Source organism: Wyeomyia smithii, chromosome 1, assembly GCF_029784165.1.
Source record: "Wyeomyia smithii strain HCP4-BCI-WySm-NY-G18 chromosome 1, ASM2978416v1, whole genome shotgun sequence".
NCBI lineage: Eukaryota > Metazoa > Arthropoda > Insecta > Diptera > Culicidae > Wyeomyia > Wyeomyia smithii.
Window position 1 is genome coordinate 132,401,974 of NC_073694.1, and position 26,015 is coordinate 132,427,988.

The 26,015-nt window shown below is 41.9% G+C and overlaps 1 protein-coding gene across 8 annotated transcripts in view; it reads right to left on the reverse strand.

The window, feature by feature from the left end:
- Window positions 1-26,015, reverse strand: part of LOC129717991 (cadherin-87A) — a 434,657-nt gene that overhangs the window by 112,485 nt on the left and 296,157 nt on the right. For all 8 annotated transcript variants that reach the window (XM_055668357.1, XM_055668359.1, XM_055668354.1 and 5 more), the window contains one exon: window positions 2,364-2,569. In XM_055668357.1, coding sequence (XP_055524332.1) covers window positions 2,364-2,569 — 206 coding nt within the window. The remainder of the gene's footprint in view (window positions 1-2,363; window positions 2,570-26,015) is intronic.

Here is a 26,015-nt window from a genome sequence, read left to right on the forward strand (position 1 = left end):
GCTAAGCCCCGCCCATAAAGTACTCTTCAAAATTTAATTATGTCGACTACCACCGTTTACGAAGGAGTTCGTGGGGCGATACCAGGCGGTTTTCATGAGTGTTAGTACCACCTCGTACAAAAAATTCACGCGACGGCAAGTCCTGCAAAAGTGCCATGAATACAAAGGGTTTATACATTATCTGTTAACCAGCTTCAAAGCGGCGTACGACACAATCGATTGAGATCAGCCATGGCAGATTATGCACGGTAACGGTTTCCCAAATAATCTGACACGGTCGGTAGAATCGACGATGGATCGGGTGATATGCGAGTTCGAGTTTCAGTTTGAATCACGGTTACGGCAAGGTGATAGACTTTTGGCTTGCTATCACTAAGGTGTGATACGTAGGGCGGATATCGACACGAGTGGCATGATATCCTGGAGGTCTGTTAAGCTGCTTCGCCGATAACAATGGCCGGATATGAACTTACTGTTGCCTGCTGACAACGACACCAGTACAGAAATTCACCGAAGCCTTTTGTCAGGAATCATGGACTCCAGAGGAGTCCGGAATATAATTAGCCGCCGCACCAAGTTAACCATCTCCAAAACACTGATCAGACCGGTGGGCCTCTACGACCACGTAACATGGATCATTCTCGTGGAGAACCTGCACGCCTTGGGGACTTCGATGCTGCGTACCATCTACGGTGGAGTGCAGATAAAAGATGGGTCGGTGGAGACGGATAAAATCCGAATTGCATCAGCTGCTCGGAGAACCACTAAAAGGCGATAATCGGAGGCTACGGTTAACTGGCCAAGGATGTCGGACAACATTCCGGTGAAAATGATTCTCGAAAACGACCCGGCTAGAACGAGGTGACGAGGTGCGCAACGAACAAAGTGGCTCGATCAACTGGAAGACGACATGCAGGGCCTCTGCAAACGATATGGCTGGCGAGCTACAGGCATGAACGGAATTAAATGGAGACGGCTTCTTCGAACAGCAAAGGGCGCTTCGGCTGGTGATGAGGGGCTTTTTGGAATGACTTACCTTTTAGGTAGGGCACTCCTATTGACAACCAACCAATTGATCAACACTTTTTGATCTTCCCAACGTTCAAGTTCCATTTTTACTGCACAGTTTGATATTGCACTGAAAAGTGCTGGGCCAATAAACTGTGAGGTAGATCCTTCTTTTACAAGTTCGTCTGCCTTTTAATTCCCACCAATGCCATAATGTCCTTAAACCCATATAAATTAACTATGTTCGTTTGACATAAGTATCGCAATGTGAGAATACATTTCCGTACAATCTTGGATGAACATTTGTAAGCACCAAGTGCTTTCAACGCTGCTTGACTGGCAGAAAAAATACAAACATTAACATGTTTGTATTTTCTAGTCAGACAAACTTTCGTACATTCGTACAAGATGGCAAAAATCTCTGCTTGAAACACTGTTGGCCAATGTCCCATAGCCACTGAAATATAATTCCAGGGGCGAAGCTTATTGCACCAGTTTTTGTACCTATCTTAGAAGCATCTGTGAAAAATATCGTTGAGCCTAGACCAACGTCTGGAACTCCGACTTCTCAATCTGTACGCCACATTTCGCATACCTTGTAGAGAATGTCCTGAGGTACCATCCATTAATACTTCATCACTGGCTCTCTTTTGAAAAGGTTCAATACGGTTCAATAATAGTGTCAAATGAGTACAAGAGTTTGAAAATAATTATCACAGTAAAACCTGATTTTTCAGGGTTAAAAAATAATTCGTAATCAAAAACGACGCAAAACGACAAAAAAATCGTAGAAGCGTAGCGTAGAAGCTTATCTTGTAAATGTGATATAAACTGATGCAATTGGTCAAACGCATTTGTGAGCATGGAAAGTTTTCGGCGCTAGATTCACCTCTGGAGATTTAATCACCTCTAATCTTCTGGATTCTGGCCAAAAAATAAGAAAGAGGAAAAAACATTAAGTGTTATGTTCAACCCTCTCACATAAATAAAGCTAGCGTTGCTTGTAGTCTGGACTCCATTTTCCAAGACTATCGCAATGATTCAACTGTCTTGTACATAGAAACATTCATATGGACCAGATACGTGCAGTAGATAGACACTATGAAAATTTTCTTATCGCACCAAATGCAGCATTTCACCAGAGCTCTATAGCTATTGCTTAACAAATAGCTGTCTAATCCATTTCACAACGATCGGCTATAAATCCGTGTTGCATATTTATCGTCGCCATTCCAATGAAGCGTGCTGCTTGCAGTTAATTCGCTCATATACACGCGCTCATACTCATCCCCGAAGTACATACAATTATGTGCTGAGAACAACAATAGTATCCAATGTATTTACGGTGTTCTTACCTCACGGTCCAACGGTTTTATCACCTTTACGTCGCCACTGATTGGGTCCACCATGAAATTATCCGAACCAAGCAAACCGAACGAAACGTTTCCGCCTTCCGGGTCGTAACCCTCCAGCCGATAGACGACACTACCGACCGGGATAGATTCGGACAAAGCCAAGTTGTTCATGTCTTGCGTAAAGATGGGCGGTAAGTTGCAGTGACCTGTAATGTCAAAAAATAATAATCAGTTTGTATGGTGGACTGTTATATTAAGATCAGAGACCATTTGTGTAAAAGCAGGGAATCTGAGATTATGCTTGAGAGTATTATCAAATCAATGTATATATTAAAATCAACACCAACCATTACAGAAATTCATAAGCTCACACGTTACGGCCAGCTGTTTCCTACAAATCTATCATCATTTTCTTCCGTTTAACTCTACATAAAAATACACGCATATGCTCACGTATCCGGAGAACCGCTAGTAGCAGTATTAGTTTTATTACGGATTCGATTTCATTTGCAACATATGGCTGCCATTCATCTAGCTTACCATGAGCAACCGACATTCTCAATACGAACCCATGTCTATAGAGAATAAAGCATCTTTTCTGCAGCGGAGAATAATGTAGAAATACGATCCTGCATTCGTAACAGCATATTCGAAGAAAAATAATGCCAATTTATCGTCGAGAGTTCAATTCTGACAAAGAATGGATATACTCGTGCATTGCATTAATTTTAAGATTCAACGAGCAGCATTGAGAGTGGCAATATAATATAAATCGGATTTAATTGAATTAACACTCGGTTAGATCGTTATGGTGTAAGCTACAAATTCGATAGTTTTAGCAACCCGATCAGGAAGAAAAAACAAAAATATAACAGAAGCTGTTAGTTTGTTACGGGAAAAACCCTACAGGCTGTGTTTTCAATTTGATCCCGTTAGGTGTTGAAATAACAGAAATTATAACTGAAATGATTCTACTAGTATCAAACACATAACAAAATTTGTTACTAATGTATCAGCTTTCTAACAAAATTAGATAGTAAATAGAACAATATCATAACAAACATTGTTAGAAACAACAGGTTTTGATAAAAACAAAAATTAGTTAGACTTGTTTCAGAACTACTTTATTTCAGGTTTTTTTTTTCTTCACATAACATTTATTTGACACGGCACAAATACAATTTAATGTTTAACGGCGCCAATTATATCTGATGACTTAAAAACTAAAGCAAATTTTTTATCCTCGCTGCCGACTACGAGCTGAAATTAAGTCTAACTTAAAACTATCATGGAATTTCCAATCAGTGTTTTGTTGTTCAATGGTCGTCTGATAATCGTCGAATGGCATGTATGGATTCGTTCTGCTGATCCACGATGTCGTGAGTTGGGACAGAGGCTCGTAGTCCTTGGGTCCTGGTTCTATTGTGCGGGGTCTGGTTGCTGGTTTTGTGCTTAAGGTTCAAACGTGTTCTTGTCGTTTTGTTGGGTGTAGACGGAGGGGAACGGGACTAGACTGGGGCATGGATGGATTCAAGGAAAACGTATATAAGGGTCATGTAGTGTAGGTCACGGCTCGCCAAGACATCACGAACAGGAACAGCTTGCCGTCTACCTCCGGCCTGAAGGGAAGCTACAAGTTTAGACCTGGCGTCACGGTGTACAGGGCATGACCAAACAACGTGCTCTATGTCGTGATAACCTTCACCACAGGCACAGATACCGCTTTCTTCGAGCCCAATACGACGAGACATCACGCAAATGAAATCTCGACCTACATCCAACCCCTTGAACCACGGGTTCGTCGATACCTTGGGAATTATGGAATGTAAACACCTTCCCAGTTCCCCTTTAGTCCATGAATTTTGCCAACGGATGATCGTATTCTGACGTACAAATGCGAAAAATTCATTGTAAGCAATTGGTCTTTCATAAATATCGCCGTTTATTGCACCCACCTTAGCCAAAGAGTCCGCTTTCTCATGGCCCGGTATCGAGCAGTGAGAAGGGACCCACGCTAAGGTAATCTGAAACGATTTCTCGGATAAAGCACTCAAATGTTCCCGTATTTTCCCCAGGAAATACGGAGAGTGCTTAACATCTTTCATCGATCGGAGAGCCTCAATAGAACTGAGACTGTCCGTAAAGATGAAATAATGGTCCGTGGGCATTTTTTCGATAATCCCTAGGGTGTACTGAATTGCAGCTATTTCTGCGACGTAAACAGAAGCAGGATTATCGAGCTTATAGGAGACGGCTAAATGATTATTGAAGATACCGAAGCCAGTGGACCCATCCAGGAGTGATCCGTCAGTGTAGAACATATTGTCGCAGTTGATGTTTCGATATTTATTGGAAAAAAATTTAGGGATCTGCTGCACGCGTAAATGATCCGGGATTCCACGAATTTCTTCTATCATGGATGTATCGAAGAACACAGTAGAATCAGAAGTATTTGATAAGTTGACACGATTTGGAATATTCGGAGAAGGGTTAATATTCTGAGACATTTGATTGAAATACAATGTCATACAACGGGTTTGAGAATTAAGTTCGATTAACCTTTCAAAATTTTCAATCACGGGACGGTTCAAGACCTCACATTTGATTAGAATACGAGAAGACAGGCCCCAGAAGCGGTTTTTCAATGGTAGTACTCCAGCTAAGATCTCCAAACTCATCGTATGGGTCGATTGCATGCAACCCAAGGCGATACGCAAACAACGATACTGTATTCGCTCCAGTTTGATCAAATGTGTGTTTGCTGCGGAGCGGAAGCAGAAACACCCGTACTCAATAACAGACAGTATCGTTGTTTGGTAAAGCCTTATAAGGTCTCCTGGGTGGGCTCCCCACCATTGTCCGGTTATTGTACAAAGAAAATTCACTCTTTGTTGACATTTTTTCATCAGATACCTAACGTGACAACCCCAGTTGCCTTTAGAGTCGAACCAGACACCAAGATATTTGTGTACCAAAACCTGAGAAATCGGAGAGAATTCGATACCTAGCTGTAAAGCCCAAGCAGACAAATTGTCCAAGGTATCTTGCAATGGTCCTTACAAATCGGCAGCTTTGGATCCTGTAACAGAGATTACACTGTCGTCTGCAAGTTGTCTTATCGTGCATGAATTTGCCAGACATTCGTCGATGTCATTTACATAAAAGTTGTAAAGAAGGGGGCTTAAACATGAGCCCTGGGGAAGACCCATGTAGCTAATGCGAAAAGTTGCCAAATCGCCATGCGTAAAATGCATGTGCTTTTCGGACATCAAATTGTGCAAAAAATTGTTCAAAATTGGAGAAAATCCTTGTCGGTGAAGTTTACCCGAAAGAATGTCAATAGAAACGGAATCAAAAGCCCCCTTTATTTCCAAGAACGCAGACGCCATTTGTTCTTTGCGAGCATACGCCAGCTGAATATCTGTTGAAAGCAACGCAAGACAATCATTCGTCCCTTTGGCGCGGCGGAAGCCAAATTGAGTATCTGATAGTAGACCATTTGATTCGACCCAATGGTCTAAACGACGGAGTATCATTTTTTCCATCAATTTCCGGATACAGGATAGCATTGCAATCGGCCTATAAGAGTTGTGATCAGAAGCTGGTTTCCCTGGTTTTTGGATGGCGATCACCTTCACTTGCCTCCAATCCTGCGGTACAATGTTTTGCTCCAGGAACTTATTGAACAAGTTCAACAAGCGCCTCTTGGCATTGCCGGGTAGATTCTTCAACAAGTTGAATTTGATTCTATCTAACCCAGGCGCGTTATTGTTACAGGACAGGAGGGCAACTGAAAATTCTGCCATCGTAAAAGGTGATTCTATCGCGTCGTGGCCCGGAGACGCATCGCGAACAATGTTTTGCTCAGGAACAGAGTCCGGACATACTTTCCTGGCAAAACCAAATATCCACCGACTTGAAGACTCCTCGCTTTCGTTGACCGTTACGCGATTCCGCATTCTTCGGGCTGTGTTCCAAAGAGTGCTCATCGATGTCTCCCTCGACGTCTCGTTCACGAACCGACGCCAATATCCGCCTTTCTTTGCATTAGCCAAGCTTTTAAGCTTGGTATCAAGCTCCGAGTACCGTAAATAGTCGCCAGGTATACCTCTCTTCTGGAAGGCCAAAAACGCGTCGGATCTTTGCGTGTAGACATCGGAGCACTCTTGGTCCCACCACGGAGTGGGAGGCCGTTCTTTGATCGTTACGCCGGGATATTTCTTCGTTTGGGCTTGCATCGCGGCGTCGAGAATCAAGCCCGCGAGGAGGTTGTATTCTTCAAGTGGTGGATGATGTTAAATCGACTCGACCGCTTTTGAAATCATTTCCTCGTATAACTTCCAATCGATATTCCGTGTGAGGTCATACGGAATGTCAATTGGTCGCATGCGAGTTGACCCGCTAGTAATTGATATAAGAATAGGCAAATGGTCGCTACCGTGAGGATCGAGGATTACCTTCCATGTGCAATCCAACCGTAGCGACGTCGAACATAAGGATAGATCCAAAGCGCTTGGGCGCGCTGGAGGTTTCGGGATACGTGTCATTTCACCGTTGTTTAAAATAGTCATGTCGAAGTCATCGCAAAGGTTATAGATTAAAGAGGAGCGGTTATCATTGTAAGGGGCACCCAAGCCACACCATGAGAGTTGAAGTCTCCGAAAATCAAACGTGGCGAGGGGAGGAGTTCTATTAAATCGAAGAGCAGCCGTTGCCCAACCTGTGCTCTGGGAGGAATATATATTGAGGCAATACAAAGCTCTTTACCTTGTATTGTCATTTGACATGCGAAAACTTCGATGCCCGGAATCGAGGGGAGGTTAATACGATAGAAAGAATAGCACTTTTTAATCCCTAAAAGTGCTCCTCCATATGGGGTGTCTCGATCAAGGCGAATAATACTCAAATCATGGAAGTTAAGATGGTAAAATACTTCTGCAAATCCACTGTAAAACAGAGATAGAATCCTTCAAAAAAGCAGTTGAATTAGCCATCGAAGGATACGATCGCTGCAAGGAGGGGCCATTGGGCAGTCAACTGCTTCAAAAATGATCTAACTGTTGGGAGGAGCGCTGTAAGAAAGTTTTTAATTGGATCAGGTATATTGAAATTTTCGAAAATCCAGTCCACAATATTAGAAAAATTCACCAATCCAGCATTTGTTTTGTCAACTGGATGTGCAAAAGGAGCAACTGGGGTTTTAGATGTTCCTGGAAGTGCTGGGAACTCCTTCTGAGACTTTAAATTGCCAAGCCCAGGAGGGGTTTGCTTCGGTTTTTCCGTAGCACCTTTAGTTTTGGTTGTACTGTTCTTTTCACTTTGGGAAATCTTAGGACCTTTTCTGGGAAGCTTAGGGGAGGAAAGATTTTTCCTCTTTCTAGACTCCCCAAGATTGGCAAAAGAAGTTCCCTCTAGTGGTTCGTCAGAGTCGGTTTCATCTGAAGACAACAGATCAAAGGGGTTCGCTGTTATGGTAGAAGTGGTCGTGGTCTTCTTGAGCATGTCAGCGTAAGAACGCTTTGAACGCTCTTTGAGAGACCGTTTCAATTTATCCTTGCGCTGCATGTACACCGCGCATGTGGAGAGCTCATGCTGATTCTCCCCGCAGTGGATACATTTTTCAGCATTCGCACTACAGGAATCGTCGGCATGGTTCTCTCCACACTTACCGCACCGTGCCTTATTGCAACAGTAGGCGGCTGTGTGACCTAACTGCTTGCAATTGGTGCAGTTCATTAAACGGGGTACAAATAAGCGCACAGGAAGACGAACCCGGTGGATCAAGACGTGGCTCGGCAATGCAGACCCGGCGAACGTGACACGAAACGAGTCTGACGGAGTGTATACTTTTTTGTCGCCGACGAGCGACACAGATCGCAGTTGTTTAACCTCTAATACCTTAACCTCAGGAAGGCTGCTGTTTTTAAAAAAGCCTACAGCATCCTTCAAGAGGCACTCGACGGACAAACTCGGATCGGTCACGACGCCGTCGATCTCCACGTCTCGGGCCGGTATGTATACGCGATACTCCCGAGTAAAGAGCTCGAAACAAGCTATATCGTTGGCCTGTTTCAGGTCATTGACCACAACACGGAGCTTGTTTGGTCTGACCTTGATTATTTCAGTCACGGCCTTGAAGCGTGACGTCAGGTCTTTCGAAATTTGTAATATGTTCAGGGATTTCGACTTAGGTCCTGCTTTTGGCCGGAAATATACAACGAAACGTGAACCTGCTGTTTCGTCAAGGTAGAGCCTGGCACGAGGGGGAACTGAAGAGTGAACAGCGGGGGAAGGAGCAGGAGGGACAGGGTCAGGAGGGTTCGGTGTCGGAGGATCGGGGAGTGAGGTATCCACTTCCATTGTGCTAAGGCTAGCGCCCTAACACCGACAAGAAACACGTACCTTTTCTTGATTTCAAGCGATGCTCCAGTTGTCTTCGACAATGTGGTCACGTAATCGTTGGGTGCAGCAGCCGGCAGCCGGCAGCTGTGCGGATTTACACTTTCTTCTTTGTTTGTAGCTCTGGTTGTATTCAACACAGCTAAACACCGAAACGATCGGTTCAGCAGCGGCCGTTCAGCTACGCAGCAACAAAGCAAACAATAGCGGATGACCTTCAAAGCGGAATTATTTTGCACTGCACAGCACTCGTTAGACCGGGACCGGGCAAGCGATGCCTTTTGTTCGATTACTTTTTGCGAATATATCGAGACGACCGATAAACACAACCGATGTGCTTGGTTGTTCGACTCGGAATGATATTTCAGGTTTTGTTATTAGTATAACTAATTCAGATTCAATTTTGTTATCAAAATTATATGGAAAAATACAAAATTGTATCTAAATATGTTATTTGTATCTCGCGTTGATAGAATTTTGTAATTTTTTAGTTATGCTCTTCTGATCGGGAACCGAATTCGATTTATGATCCCCTGGCTACCACCTGCGTATGAACCTAAAAATTAAAATCATTTGTGTGGTAATATGAAATTGTCCATCCAAGCATTAATTCAACTAAGGCAACAAGAGCATCCTTATGTAGAAAAAAAATGGCATCCTTTATGAACTTTTCCACCAATTCCACGATCGTTCTTAATTCATCGGGCATAGAGTGAACGCAAGAAAAATCAATTAATTAAGAGGTTTTATTGAGCCGAGACTATGTAACACGGTCGATCAAGCTGAATTGTTTATGGTTTAAATAGACTTCTCGAACGGTAAGTTTGGACCTACATATTTTAGTAAATGTGTATTGATTTCCAATCAATCAAATTACTTCCCGTATATTACAGAATATAAACACACGTAATTGTAAATCAATTGTAGCTCCAAAATTCCAAAAAATGAAAAACGCAAACTTTTCAGGCACCCCTCTGTTGTGTGTCGTTTGCCACCCATGAAGGGAGTCTGCTTAATAATATATTAAACATTTCCAGTAATCAACATCCTTTTTCATGCTGTCAACTGCAGGTGATGGGTATAGAAGCTAAAGGTAAAGGAAGTGAAATACAATCAGCAGGTGCTTTAGATCCAAAGCGATTTTCAGTACTTTGCCTTTCGTCTTCACTGATTGGAAATGTGCAAAACGAGTCTCAATTCGAGCAACAACAAGAGTAATAGCAGACATTATTAATTCTGCATGAACCTTGCCTTTCCTAGCTCCAACGGTAGCCGTGAATAATTTATCTCATTCTCTACTACTTTTTTCATGTTTTCAGACTACGTCCGGCAAGTTCACTCCGACGGTAATTTTGGACTTCCATTTTAAGTCAGCACAAGCTGTTGAAATTGCTAAAATTCAATTGCCAGGAAATCATGAACCGTGAAAAACTATAATGTAGGTATCAACTGCAAGCATTGACTGTAGAGGATTTTCTGCTCTACACCCACCCACACCGTATCTACTATGTAACGTTTGCAACACTTTACATTTCCGGTTCCGCTTCCGAATTTTTCACTAATTCCGGCTGCATCAGAATAAAAAAATAGATACTTATCCACCTATTTCAATCCATAATATACATAAGATTTTCTCACATATTTTCACATTATTACAAGGAAGGATCTATTTACAATGAATGGCACAACTTGCTTCGCTTTACTGTATACTCAACGTACACCAGTTTGCTAAAACAATCAATCCATTTTAATATTGCCATGAAACAACTCAAGATTAAATAGTATAACGATTCTCATTTTATTCATACAAAAACTAAACCAATTCTTGTCTTATCATCAATCTAAACACGGTGTTTTGTTTGTTATTCACAAACGAACCAAACATGACACTATCCAGCTCAAATTGCCTCACAGTTGTTTCGAGCTGCGTTCTGAATAATGTTTCATGATAAAATGAGCTCAAATGAATTATTATTTGCCTTCTATGGTGCCAAAAAACTCCATATGTAAATCAAATTGCGATTGCCGGCCCAATGAAAGAGGTTCCCTGTCGCACCAGCACAAAGTGGAGAAAACGCAATAACCATTTGTCATAATATCTTCTGTATTAATTTCGGTAGCCTTTTTGCGATTTTGTATCAAAACGATAACAATAATTGGCAGAGACAAAATTTGCTTTCTCGCTTTTCTTTTTCTAGACCTTTTTCCAAAACATATGGACATGTTCCCCTCTTTCGTAAACTGTCACTGTCACTGTCACAACCGTTCTAGAGCAATCTAACGAGCCGAATACCATATATTACTCGACTCAGTTCGACGAAGTGCGCATTTTTTGTAGGTATAAATATAAGTGTGTGTATGTGTGTATGTTGTACCGCTCTTCAATCTCTTATTTTCTCCGAGATGACTGTACACTGGGGTCTTTTTTACGCGGTTGATTGAGCCGCTTTTCAGGGGTGAGATTAGATGTACTTATACTGAACTTATTTGATACCGCGTACAAATAGTCTTACAAATCACATAAAAATAATCCGTGTTATTGTAAAAAAAATCGTGTTTAATAAAACGCATAAAAATAAACCGCGTAAAAAAAGACCCTAGTGTACTGGTTTATTCGCAGTGACGAAAAAAACCAATACGGAAAAACGGTTTTCCCAATTTTTTTTAGAATTTTTGAACCTTCTACTAAGTTTTAAGCCATCTAAAAATACATTTTTATGCTGAAAATTGTTATTTTTGATCACTTAACCCGTAAAGACCCGGGACAGAACTTGTTTTTTGAAAATGCTCGTTCTCAGCACTGGAACGGCCGATTTGGGAAAACTTGGACTTTTATTCAAGGGGAATAGTTGCTCTAAGTTTTGGTTAAGGTGCCACCCCTCTGGACCCCTCCCCGTTTTTGTGAGACGCAAATATGTCTGTGTTTTTTCCAATTTTTCAAACAGATTGAGCAAACACTGGTAATTTTCATACGTATCAATTGCTCCATGTATCAAATCATGTCAGGTGGATGAAATATGGTATGTAAGAGTGAATTTTGGTGTTTCTAAATTATTTCAGTACTAAATCACAAAACTACGTATTTTTATAAAAATTCAAACAACAAAACCGTTCTTCAAATTTTAAGCTCTACATTTTGCGGTTAGGTCTCCTGAATCCATACGCGATTAAATATTTATTTTAGCATGCAAATATTTTGACCTTAAATTCAAAGCAATTTATCACATTTCGTTTTAGAGACACACACTTTTTGGACGACTTCTAGTCCACCTAAAAGTTACAACGCAGTAAATAACCTCATCTCAAAAACAAATATAAGGCGAACGATCGAGCAAAAGTTGCTGTTACATGGCTTCAGAACATGACAGCAACTTTTAGAAGTATTTTTGTGTGTTTGTTTTTTGTATCTCGCAAGCATCACGTTGGCAACCTATATGCTCCACCCACTAGATCTATTCAGTGAAGGTTAGATTTTCAAATGCCGTTTACACGTTTCAACAACAAATCCAACCTCGCGAATAACGTTGTTGGTGTGAAGATTTTTGAAGCAACTTTAGTTGTTGCTTGTTTCTTTACAATTTCATCGTAGTAACAAAAAATGTTTCTTAAAACCTCGGAATTTCATTAGTGCAACAAATGATCACAATTTATTTTTTTATTATGTTTCAATTGTTGCTTGGGATGTCTTCGTAATATTCCAGCCGATATAAAACAAGTGGAACGAATGCTTCAACTGCGATGTTCGGAACAATATCCAATAGAGGAAAGTTGTCACTGCTACTCACCAACAGGGGTGTGAAAATTGATAAAGACTGTCTACAATACGTCATTAACCGTTATGTGCTCGACGGGGTACCCGGGTACCTTTTTACGTGGGGATATGTTCCGAAACTGAGGAATTTTATGAATATTTGAACAAACTCTTACAATTATTAGTTCAACGTTCATAAAATTACTTCCACAGGCCATTTGATTGGTGCTATGGTGAAATGCCCTTAAAATGGTCCTTCCGGAACAGATTCCAACGAGGCTTCTAGTGGCCATAATTAAATAATACAACGTCCCATACCATCCAATATAGCTATTTTCAGAATCGGGATGATGTCTAGAGATCGAAAAACGAGTCCCGACGCCATTTTGGATTCCAAAACGGCGACTTCCGGTATCTGGAAAAGAACCAAAAGTAGCCGAGCACTATCGAATATGGGTATTTCCGAAAGACCTCATTACTCATACTGGTGTCATACCAGACGAATCAGAAGTTACCACCTTGAATTTCAAGATGGCTTATAAAATTGGTTTCCGAGCACTAGGAATCATCCCGATTCCGGAAATACCTATCTTGAGTGGTGTTCGGCCATTTTTTAATCTTTTTTTCAGAAACCGGAATTCGCCACTTTGATATTAAAAATAGCCGCTAGGGCCATTTTCATGTCTATGGACATCATCCCGGTTCCGAAAATATTCAAACTCCAGACGCCATCTTGAAATTTTTTTCCAACAATATCAACAATATCGCACGCTTCATTCCGCGTCGAACACTCGACAGAAACGGACGTGCAAAGTGGTCGTTCTATTACAATCCGGTCCGTGTGTACGAATAGCCAAACAAAAGAGTGTATTATTCGCGCTAAAGGCCAACTAGATTTCGAGTCGTGTCGCTGTGCTGAGTGATCTCACACCCGGCTCACTGCTGCTGGCTGTATTGGTGCTACTGTACTGGTGCTGCTGGCTGCTTTGGGTGCAGCTTCGAACGATCGGACAACCACTGCTGGAAGGAAAAAGTAAATAGGTACGTGTTCTTGTCGGCGCTAGTGCGCTAGTGCACTACATTTAGCGCAATGGAAATAGATCCCTCGCCTCCCGTGCCACCATCCCCGAGCCCCCCTGACCCGGACCCTTCTGTTACCCCCTCCCCTGTTCATTCTCCAGTCCCCCCCTCGCCCCAGGCTTTACCCGGACGGATCTCAACAGGGCAGCTATACTGTTTATTTTCGTCCAAAGGCAGGAGTGAATTCAAAGCGATTAAACATACTGCAAATTTCTAAAGACCTGACGAAGGGGTACAAGGCCGTGACCGAAATTTCCAAGGTCCGACCTAACAAGCTCCGTGTCGTGGTCAGTGATCTGACACAGGCCAATGCTATCGCTTGCTCTGAGCTCTTCACACGCGAGTATCGCGTTTACATACCCGCACGAGACGTGGAGATCGACGGTGTCATAACCGATTCGAGTCTGTCTGTCGAGTGCATCCTAAAAAGCGCAACCGGTTGCTTCAAAAATACCGAAACACAGGCGAAGATTTTGGATTGTAAGCAATTGCGGTCCATGTCTCTCGTCGGCGGTAAAAAAGTTTACACTCCGTCAGACTCGTTTCGCGTTACGTTTGCCGGATCTGCACTCCCTAGCCACGTCTCGATCGACCGGGTTCGTCTGCCTGTGCGATTGTATGTACCCCGTGTTATGAATTGCACCAATTGCAAGCAGTTAGGCCACACAGCCGCCTACTGCTGCAATAAGGCACGATGTAGCAAGTGTGGGGAGACTCATTCGGAAGATTCTTGCAGTGTTAATGATGAAAAATGTATTCACTGTGGGGAAAACCAGCATGAGCTCTCCACATGCCCGGTGTACATGCAGCGCAGAGATAAAATCAAGCGGTCACTTAAGGAGCGTTCAAAGCGTTCTTATGCTGAGATGCTGAAGAAGACCGTGACCACTTCTACCAGAACATCGAACCCCTTTGATCTGTTGTCCTCTGATGAAACCGATTCTGACGATTCATCAGCGGGAACATCTTATGCCAATCCTGGGGAGTCTAGGAAGAGGAAAAATGTTTCTTCTCCTAAACTTCCCCGTAAAGGTCCTAAGATTTCCCAAAGTGTAATGAAAAGTACGAACAAACCAAACAGTGCTGCGGAAAAACCGAAGCAAACTCCTCCTGGGCTTGCAAATTTAAAGTCCCAGAAGGAGTTCCCAGCACTGCCAGGAACATCTCAAACCCCTGTTGTTCCTTTTGCACATCCAGTTGATGAAACAAACTCTGGATTAGTGAAATTTTCTGACATTGTGGACTGGATTTTTGAAAATTTCAATGTACCCGATCCAATTAAAAGTTTCTTACAGCATTCCTCCCAACAGTTAGATCATTTTTGAAGCAGTTGACTGCCCAATGGCCCCTCCTTGCAGCGATTGTATCCTTCGATGGCTAATTCAACTGCGTATATGAAGGATTCTATCTCTGTCTTACAGTGGAATTGTAGAAGTATTTTACCAAAAATTGATTCGTTTAAAGTTTTGATAAATAAAAACAAATGCGATGCATTTTCCCTTTGTGAAACTTGGCTTACTTCAAAGATTGATCTCAACTTCCATGATTTTAATATTATTCGCCTTGATCGAGACACCCCATATGGAGGAGTACTTTTAGGGATTAAAAAGTGCTATTCTTTCTATCGTATTAACCTCCCCTCGATTCCAGGCATCGAAGTTGTCGCATGTCAAATGACAATACAAGGTAAAGAGCTTTGTATTGCCTCAATATATATTCCTCCCAGAGCACAGGTTGGGCAACGGCTGCTCTTTGATTTAATAGAACTTCTTCCCTCGCCACGTTTGATTTTCGGAGACTTCAACTCTCATGGTGTGGCTTGGGGTTCCCCTTACAATGATAACCGCTCCTCTTTAATCTATAACTTTTGCGATGACTTCGACATGACTATTTTAAACAACGGTGAAATGACACGTATCCCGAAACCTCCAGCGCGCCCAAGCGCTTTGGATCTATCCTTATGTTCGACGTCGCTACGGTTGGCACATGGAAGGTAATCCTCGATCCTCACGGTAGCGACCATCTGCCTATTCTTATTTCAATTACAAACGGGTCAACTCGCATGCGACCAATTGACATTCCGTATGACCTCACACGGAATGTCGATTGGAAGTTATACGAGGAAATGATTTCAAAAGCGGTCGAGTCGATTCAACATCATCCACCACTTGAAGAATACAACCTCCTCGCGGGCTTGATTCTCGACGCCGCGTTGCAAGCCCAAACGAAGAAATATCCCGGCGTAACGATCAAAGAACGGCCTCCCACTCCGTGGTGGGACCAAGAGTGCTCCGATGTCTACACGCAAAGATCCGACGCGTTTTTGGCCTTCCAGAAGGGAGGTATACCCGACGACTATATACGGTATTCGGAGCTTAATACCAAGCTTAAAAGCCTGGCTAAAGCAAAGAAACGCGGATATTGGCGTCGGTTCGTGAACGAGACGTCGAGGGAGACATCGATGAGCACTCTTTGGAACACAGCCCGAAGAATGCGGAATCGCGTAACGGTCAACGAAAGCGAGGAGTCTTCAAGTCGGTGGATATTTGATTTTGCCAGGAAAGTATGTCCGGACTCTGTTCCTGCGCAAAACTTTGTTCGCGATACGTCTCCGGGTCACGACGCGATAGAATCACCTTTTACGATGGCAGAATTTTCAGTTGCCCTCCTGTCCTGTAACAATAACGCGCCTGGGTTAGATAGAATCAAATTCAACTTGTTGAAGAATCTACCCGGCAATGCCAAGAGGCGCTTGTTGAACTTGTTCAATAAGTTCCTGGAGCAAAACATTGTACCGCAGGATTGGAGGCAAGTGAAGGTGGTCGCCATCCAAAAACCAGGGAAACCAGCTTCTGATCACAACTCTTATAGGCCGATTGCAATGCTATCCTGTATCCGGAAATTGATGGAAAAAATGATACTCCGTCGTTTAGACCATTGGGTCGAATCAAATGGTCTACTATCAGATACTCAATTTGGCTTCCGCCGCGCCAAAGGGACGAATGATTGTCTTGCGTTGCTTTCAACAGATATTCAGCTGGCGTATGCTCGCAAAGAACAAATGGCGTCTGCGTTCTTGGACATTAAGGGGGCTTTTGATTCCGTTTCTATTGACATTCTTACGGGTAAACTTCACCGACAAGGATTTTCTCCAATTTTGAACAATTTTTTACACAATTTGCTGTCCGAAAAGCACATGCATTTTACGCACGGCGATTTGGCAACTTTTCGCATTAGCTACATGGGTCTTCCCCAGGGCTCATGTTTAAGCCCCCTTCTTTACAACTTTTATGTAAATGACATCGACGAATGTCTGGCAAATTCATGCACGATAAGACAACTTGCAGACGACAGCGTGGTTTCTGTTACAGGAGCCAAAACTGCCGATTTGCAAGGACCATTGCAAGATACCTTGGACAATTGGTCTGCTTGGGCTTTACAGCTAGGTATCGAATTCTCTCCGGAGAAGACTGAGATAGTAGTTTTTTCTAGGAAGCATGAACCTGCTCAGCTTCAAACACAATTAATGGGTAAAACGATTTCTCAGGTTTTGGTTCACAAATATCTTGGTGTCTGGTTCGACTCTAAAGGCACCTGGGGTTATCACGTGAGGTATCTGATGAAAAAATGTCAACAAAGAGTGAATTTTCTTCGTACAATAACCGGACAATGGTGGGGAGCCCACCCAGGAGACCTTATAAGGCTTTACCAAACAACGATACTGTCTGTTATTGAGTACGGGTGTTTCTGCTTCCGCTCCGCAGCAAACACACATTTGATCAAACTGGAGCGAATACAGTATCGTTGTTTGCGTATCGCCTTGGGTTGCATGCAATCGACCCATACGATGAGTTTGGAGATCTTAGCTGGAGTACTACCATTGGAAAACCGCTTCTGGAGCCTGTCTTCTCGTATTCTAATCAAATGTGAGGTCTTGAACCGTCCCGTGATTGAAAATTTTGAAAGGTTAATCGAACTTAATTCTCAAACCCGTTTTATGACATTGTATTTCAATCACATGTCCCAAAATATTAACCCTTCCTCGAATATTCCAAATCGTGTCGACTTATCAAATACTTCTGATTCTACTGTGTTTTTCGATACATCCATGATAGAAGAAACTCGTGGAATCCCGGATTATTTACGCGTGCAGCAGATCCCTAAAATTTTTTCCAATAAATATCGAAACATCAACTGCGACAATATGTACTACACTGACGGATCACTTCTTGATGGGTCCACTGGCTTCGGTATCTTCAATAACAATTTAACCGTCTCCCATAAGCTCGATAATCCTGCTTCTGTTTATGTCGCAGAATTAGCTGCAATTCAGTACACCCTAGGGATTATCGAAAAAATGCCCACGGACCATTATTTCATCTTTACGGACAGTCTCAGTTCCATTGAGGCTCTCCGATCGATGAAAGATGTTAAGCACTCTCCGTATTTCCTGGGGAAAATACGGGAACATTTGAGTGCTTTATCCGAAAAATCGTTTCAGATTACCTTAGCGTGGGTCCCTTCTCACTGCTCGATACCGGGCAATGAGAAAGCGGACTCTTTGGCTAAGGTGGGCGCAACAAACGGTGATATTTATGAAAGACCAATTGCCTTTAATGAATTTTTCGCATTTGTACGTCAGAATACGATCATCAGTTGGCAAATTCTTGGACCAAGGGGGAGCTGGGAAGGTGGTTACATTCCTTAATTCCCAAGGTGTCGACGAACCCGTGGTTCAAGGGGTTGGATGTAGGTCGGGATTTCATTTGCGTGATGTCCCGGCTTATGTCCAATCACTATAGATTTGACGCGCATCTCCGTCGTGATGGGCTCGGGGAAAGTGGTATCTGTGCCTGTGGTGAAGGTTATCACGACATAGAGCACGTTGTTTGGTCATGCCCTGTACACCGTGACGCCAGGTCTAAATTAATAGCTTCCCTGCAGGCCGAAGGTAGGCAGCCGGCTGTTCCTGTTCGTGATGTCTTGGCGAGCCATGACCTATCCTACATGTCCCTTATATACGTTTTCCTGAAATCCATCCACGCCCCAGTTTAGTCCTATCCCCTTCCGCCTACATCCAACCAAACGACAAGAACACGTTAAGACCCCGGATCCGGAAACAGCAATCAGACCCGCACGATACTCTCAAGGCCCGATGGAAACAACCCAATATGCCAGTCCGTAATATCTTGGCCCAGCAGCGGAACAAATTTAATATGCTGCTTACCTATGGCAATGAAAACCATCAAACAGCAAACCTGTGCTTTTAATGCAAAATATTCTAGCTTTAAGTTAGATTTAGTTTCAGCTCGTAGTTGGCAGCGAGGATAAAAAATTTGTTTTTAGTTATTAAGATACTTTAGAAAGTAAGCTACCAGATATAATTGGCGCCGTTAAACATTGAATTGTATTTGTGCCGTGTCAAACAAACTATAGATGAAGAAAAAAAAATATCGCACGCTTAGCCTTGGGGCAAATAGCGGTCTCGATCAACTTGATTAGTTGAGAGAATTCGTTATAGATATTGTTTTTGGCACATTTTACATGTGTAGGATAAGTACAACGATACACCGTGCCCCAGTGCTAAGTCGAGAAAATTTCCAGCTCGAAAAGATCCTCGACTCGATCGGGAATCGAACCCGATATCACAACCGTGTAAGAGAGCTAGCCGACCGACATCGCTAACCACAGAGCCACGGGGACCACAGAAATTTTTTTCCATGTTGGGTATTTTATCAGTTTTTTGTGCCCTTTTTATTTTGCTAAGTCAGGATAACGTACCACTATTGGAAGTGGCCGTCATGATATGACCAATAGCATTAGTCCAGTCTGGTAATACACTTCGCATGAAGCGAATAACCGTACTGAGAGTTGTTCTCCAGATTTCAGAGGGTTCTAATAGCCCCCTATCGGAAAACTTATATCTTTTATTAATATTTGCCGGACATCGGCATAACAGGTGTTCCGAGTCTTCCTTTTCCATGCCACATAAGCGACATGTATCATCTTGAAGTTTTTTCATAACCTTCAAGTGATAACGGCTCGGACAATGCCCTGTTATTAGACCAGTATATGTGCTACGATCTTTTTTTGAAAGCTACAGTATTTTGCGAGTCATGGAACCGTTCGGTGAGATAAACCTCTTTGACTGCCTACCATTGGAAGTGTTTGTCCAGTTGGGCTCCACCTTCCCAAATTTCCCATGCTTTCAGCTCCATTCTGAGTGAAGAAGCGGATAAGCCACAGAAAGGTTCTGGTCCTATGAACTGATGAGACGATCCAAGTCTTGCAAGTTCATCGGCTTTTTCGTTTCCATCGATTCCACAGTGACCAGGAACCCACTCCTAAACAAATTTTGATGTGCATGTTGCAGACTTCAAAGCATTCTTGAAATTTTGATTTCGAAACTTCTCATAGGAGGTGATATTTCGACAATTCTAACTGTTTTCCAAAAACCATAAGTCGCCTTTCTGGATTTCAAAATAGCGTCTGGAGTTAATTTCGGGTCTCTGGACCTAATCCCGGATACGGCAATACCCATTCAATGATATTTGGCCAACTTTGATTCGTTTCCAGAAACCGAAAGTTGCCATCAGAACCTCTGAATGGTCCGCATCCTCTCCCGATTTGGATCCATTGGACTTCAGGATTTGGAAGTATATGCTAGAAAAACCGGGTGAGGTAAACACATGAATTTGGACACCTCCAAGAACCGTTTGGTGAAAATCTGGGATGGTCGATTGAAGTCGTGCGTGCGGCTTGTGACAATTTAAAAAAAAAGCGTATGCGTGTCATAATCAAATACAAAGGCGCAAGATTTGAACCTGATTCATTTGTAACTTTACTACTCTATTATAGCAATTAAAAATCAGAATCAGAGAAGTAAAATTCATCTGTGTGAACTTTATGGTATAAAGAGTATCACTTTCACGATGACACCCTTTATAATCCTGTCTTTTAAATCAAACAACCTTCAATAAAAAAATAGTAACAATAAAAAATTCCCGATTTTATCAATTTCCCTAATTTATCCTCCCAAACAGCAGAGGGTGCTTTTTCATATATTAGGTTGAAATTATTTAATACAATCACTTATTACTTTTTGTGTGGATTACACAAGTTTTTGTTGCCAGCAAAACGCACATAAAACATATTGTACCCAAAAAATCATCATTTATCCACATACCACAAACTACAAATCCATATAGTATAGACTATCATGGTTCAGCTAACAAATCCATTCACTTATGATGCTACTATGCTAGAAATCTTCTTTCAAAATGCTATTCACGTCTATCAGCATCGAGTGTGGTGCAGATAGGTGAAACTTTTACCCGTTATCGTTGTCGCAACTTTCCTGGATAAAAGGGTGAATTGCACTTGGAGTAGGGATTGGCCTATAAAGCGAAAGTTTTCGACCACATCCTCGCCGGAAGTTGCGCATCGTATAGCACTCAGACCAGAAATAAACAGGAGAATGAAATCCCAACCAGTATTATATAGTCCAAAGTAGGAACTAATTTTCAACTATTTGTTGACATTGACAGAGGTTTTCCAGGTGCTTACCTTTGCGGTGAGATTATGGTGTTGCCGATTAACAGACACCTTGCACAGTGCATCAATACCAAGCTGAGTAAAATGTTTATTTTTGGCGGCGGAGAAAAATTTTCGTTTAGATTATAAACACGCCTCCAAGTTTGAACATTGTGATTTTATCTGGAAACTAACTTAAGGATTGGATCAAATTTTAGGTAATGATAGATTTTTGGAGTTTTCAAAAATAGTATAACAATAACAGTTATTCCTCTGTACCTAGAGTAAAGACGCAAACAATATTTAGTTGACATAAACATCTAATGGTGTATTCAGTTTGCTTCCAGATATTTTATTTTCGTTAAACTTTCTGTAATTTATAGCAAAACAACACAAGTACCAATGTTGAATGAAAGTTTTCTTTCAAAGCTGTCTATTTATGGAACAGCTATCGGAAGTGGATGGCCATCGCCAGAACGCACCATATGCTATCATGATTCAAATATTTTTCATAGCAAAATTTATTCTCCGCCTAAACGGTCAGTAGTAACCGTTTTGGGTAACTTTTTGCTCTCTTCTCGATGTGTATGTGGAAAAAGAATATTTCAATAGATCGAGGGTTATAACTCAGCCAACGGTCAAATCCAATTTAGTTTTTTTTTCTTACTTGAAAAGGATATATATAACCGCAGGTGGTCCGGGCTGTAAAAATGACGGGAAATGCTAAGATTGCTCAGCATTTGTTTCCTTCCTTGGCAAGTTTCAAGTTTTTTTTTTGTGGTCATCGAATGGAGAATTGAAAGCATGCCGGCGTTCCAACGTACACAATTCGGCCTATAACTTTTCCACAATGTCTATCATCTCGTTTTCGCAAAACTCTATCTTTAATCAATCAAACAAGCATTGAAATTCACGACTTCCAGAAGTAAGATTGAGCAAATATTTTGTATGAGGACACTTTTCTCAAAGTCCGATTTAGCTAAAATTTTGCATGAAGACTATACTTGAGAATACAAAATTTTTGAGCCCTACCGCTCAACAAAATTCGAAGGTCAAATTTTTCCCATTGGCACTCTAATAGCATGCATTACTGGCTGTCCCGTAAATTTCTTTTCGCCCATTTTTTTTTATTTAAATGATTTCAAACACTCTAAATTGATTTCGACTACATTCAAAGATTTAACTTCCGATTTGTTAATAGTCTGCAATAGCATAACGAATCGGACATTGGATACGTTCAAACTCAAAGAAAAAATCGTTTGAAATGGTTTTATCGGATTAAGAACATGACCTTTCGGCTTTTGTACATAACTCGGTTCGAAAAATACCCATATTGGATGGCATTAGGTTATTTTCAGCCGATTTCCTGAAAAAGAAGTTGTCCGCTTGGATTTCAAAATGGCGTGTGGAGTCAATTTCTGGCCTCTGACCATCAGTCTGACACCGGAAATACTTATATTGGGTGGTATTTAGTCATTTTTGGCTGTTATCCAGAAACCGGAATCACCATCCTAGAATTTAAAATGGTGTCTGAGACGGACTTTTAGTATCTGTGCATCATCATGATTACGGAAATATCATATTTGGTCACTTTCGGCTGTTTTCCAGACACCGGTCACTTTCGGCTGTTTTCCAGACAGGTCGTCATTTTGAATTTCAAAATCACATGCGAAATTAAATTCTGGCTTCTGGGCATCATTCTGGTTCCGGATACATCCATGTTGGGTGGTCTATTTTTGGACGTTTTCCAGAAACCGGTAGTCGCTATCTTAAATTTCAAAGGAGCATGTGGAATTCATTTCTGGCCTCCGAGAGTCATTCTGGGTCCGAAAGTAACCATTTTGGGTTGTATTCGGTCTTTAGGGGCTGTTTTCCAGAAACCGTCAGCCACCATCTTAGAATTCAAAATGGTGAATGAGGTTGATTTTTGGCTTCTGTGCATAATCACGATTACGGATCACCCATTTAGATGGCATTTGGCCACTTTAAGCTATTTTCCAGACCCCGGAAGTCGGTATCTTGGAATTCAAAATGGTATATGAGGTTAATTTTTGGTGTCTATGCATCGTCACGATTACGGAAATACGCTTATTGGGTGATATTTGGTCACTATCGGCTGTTTCCGAGAAAGCGAAAGTCGCCATCTTCAAATTCAAAATGATTTTTTGCTTCTGTGCATCATACTGGTTCCGAAAATAGCCGTATTACGTGGTAATTAGTACTTCTATGCATCGTCACAATTACGGATATAGCCATATTGTGTAGTATTTGGTCGCTTTTCGCTGTTTTCAGAAACCGGAAATCGACATTTTAAAATTCAAAATTGTGTCTGTGATCGATTCTTGGCTTCTGTGCATCATCATGAATACGGAAACGGTTTTCGGTGATAGTCATTTTGGGCTGTTTCCCAGAAACCGGAAGACGCCTGGAATTCAACATAGTATCTGAGGTTGAACTTTGGCCTCTGTGCATCCGGACCCTCCCCTCCTTCCAAAGTAGATAGGGGTGTCATATCATCATAGAAACATTTTTCACTCCCTAAAACCTTCACATGCCAAATTTGGTTCCATTTGTTCGAATAGTTCTCGAGTTATGCAGAAATTTGTGTTTCATATGTATAGTTCCCTTCCCTTTTTAAACAGGGAGAGGTGTCGAACCATTATGAAAATATTTTTTACCCTAAAATATCTTCTCATGCCAAATTTGGTTCCATTTACTCGATTAGTTCTTGAGTTGTACAGAAATTTGTGTTTCATTTGTATGGGACCCCTCCCTTCAAAAAGTTTTATATCAAATCATCCTAGAAGGAGCGGGGGCTTAGTGTGGTTGGTAACGTCTCCGCCAACCACGCTCGACGCCTGGGTTCGAATCCCACCGCCGACATAGGTGTCGATGGTTGTGAGGTGGCGTGAGCCACTCACAACCAACCCAACTGGTCTAGATTCAATTCTAGCCGACACCGGGAGATTTTCTGAGGCGAAAAATCTCTGGGATCACGCCTTCCATCGCATGAGGAAGTAAAGCCGTTGGCGCCGGTCCGTTAATAAACGGGTCGTGAGTTAGGGTCCTGGGTGTGGAGTCGCCTCCCTGGGCGTCGGTGATTGGCCACAACAGTGGCGGAACTAGACCGACGGAAAATAAGTTAGACTGAAAAAAATAATCATCCTAGAAACATTTTCCACTCAAAAAAACTTTTACATGCCAAATTTGGTTCCATTTGCTCGATTAGTTCTCGAGTTGTGCAGAAATTTGTGTATTTATATAAATATATATATATATTTTTTTTGCCCTCAAAAATCTTTACATGCCAAATTTGGTTCCATTTACTCGTTTAGTTCTGGAGTTGTGCAGATAATTGAGATTCATATGTAGAGTACCCCTCTCTTTCTGAAGAGGGAGGGGTGTCGCACCATCATGAAAGTATTGTTTGCCCTCAAAAATCTTCTCATGGCAAATTCGGTTCCATTTGCTTGATTAGTTCATGAGTAGTACAGAAATTTGCGTTTATTTCTCTCCGTTCCAGAAGAGGGAGGGGTGTCAAACTACCATGAAATATTTTTCGCCTCCAAAAATTATCACATGCCAAATTTGGTTCTATTTGCTTGATAAGCCTGTGATGCAGAAATTTGTGTTGCATTTGTATAGAAGCTCCTCCTACTAGTAAAAGGAGGGGTGTCGATCTAGCACAGAAGTATGTCTTGCTCTTGTGAATCACCACAAACCAAATTTGGTTCTATTTGTTCGAATAAATCTCAAATTATACAGATAGGTACACTAAAGTCGCTTTTTACGCGGGGAATACATGCCGCGTAAAAAAACGCGTAAATTCCAGAATCCGCGTAAAAAAATCGCGTAAACTCCGGAATCCGCGTAAAAAAACCAGCGTTAATTTTGCATTCCGAGTGAAGGGAAACCGAAATTCGCACAAAAAAAATACCGCGTAAACTCCGGAATCCACGTAAAAAAACCGCGTGAATTCCGGAATCCGCGTAAATTCCGGAATCCGCGTAAAAAAACCCGCGTAAAAAACCGCGTAATAAGCGACCTTAGTATATTTGTGTTTCGTATCTCCCAGATGGTCTCAAGGTACGATGCTGGCCTAACAAGCCAGTCGTCGTAGGTCCGAGTCTCGGCTCGGGAGAGACTGTTAGTGTCAGTAGGATCGTAACGCTATCCCCGCAATTGTCCTGTACACTAAACAGTCGGCTGCGAAGTTTTTGTATAAATAAACAGAAGGTCAAGTTCCGAATCGGAATGTAGCACCAAGGCTTTGCTTTGCTTTTTTGTGTTTCGTTTGTATGGGGCTCCCTTCCAGAGCAGGGAGGGGTTTCAAAAAACCACAAAAATATTTCTTGCTTCCCAATACATTAACGTGCCAAGGCTCCATTTGCTCGATTGGTTCTCGAGTTATGCAAAAATTTGTGTTTTATTTGTATCCCCATACGAAAAACACAAATTCCCTCCTCTTTCTAGGAAACAGAGGAGTGTCGATCTACCACTGAAATATTTCTTGCTCCTGTGAACCACCACACGCCAAATTTGATTCTATTTGCTTGAATAAATCGAGTTATACAGATATTGCCATCCCTTCCAGAGGGGTGTCAAATTACCACAGAAATATTTCTTGCTTCCTAATACACCAACGTGCCAAGGTCGGCTTCATTTGCTTGATTGGTTTTCGAGTTATGCAAAAACTTGTGTTTCATTTGTATGGGAGCCCTCCCTTCCAGAGAAGGGAGGGGTCATTACCTATCATAAGTACCTTCCCCGGCCCCAAAAACTTCTATATACAAATTTTTATGTCGGTTTAGTAGTTTCCAAGTCTATATGGATGACAGACAGATAGAACTCCATTTTTTATATGTATAGATGTTTAAAATCGTCTTTGA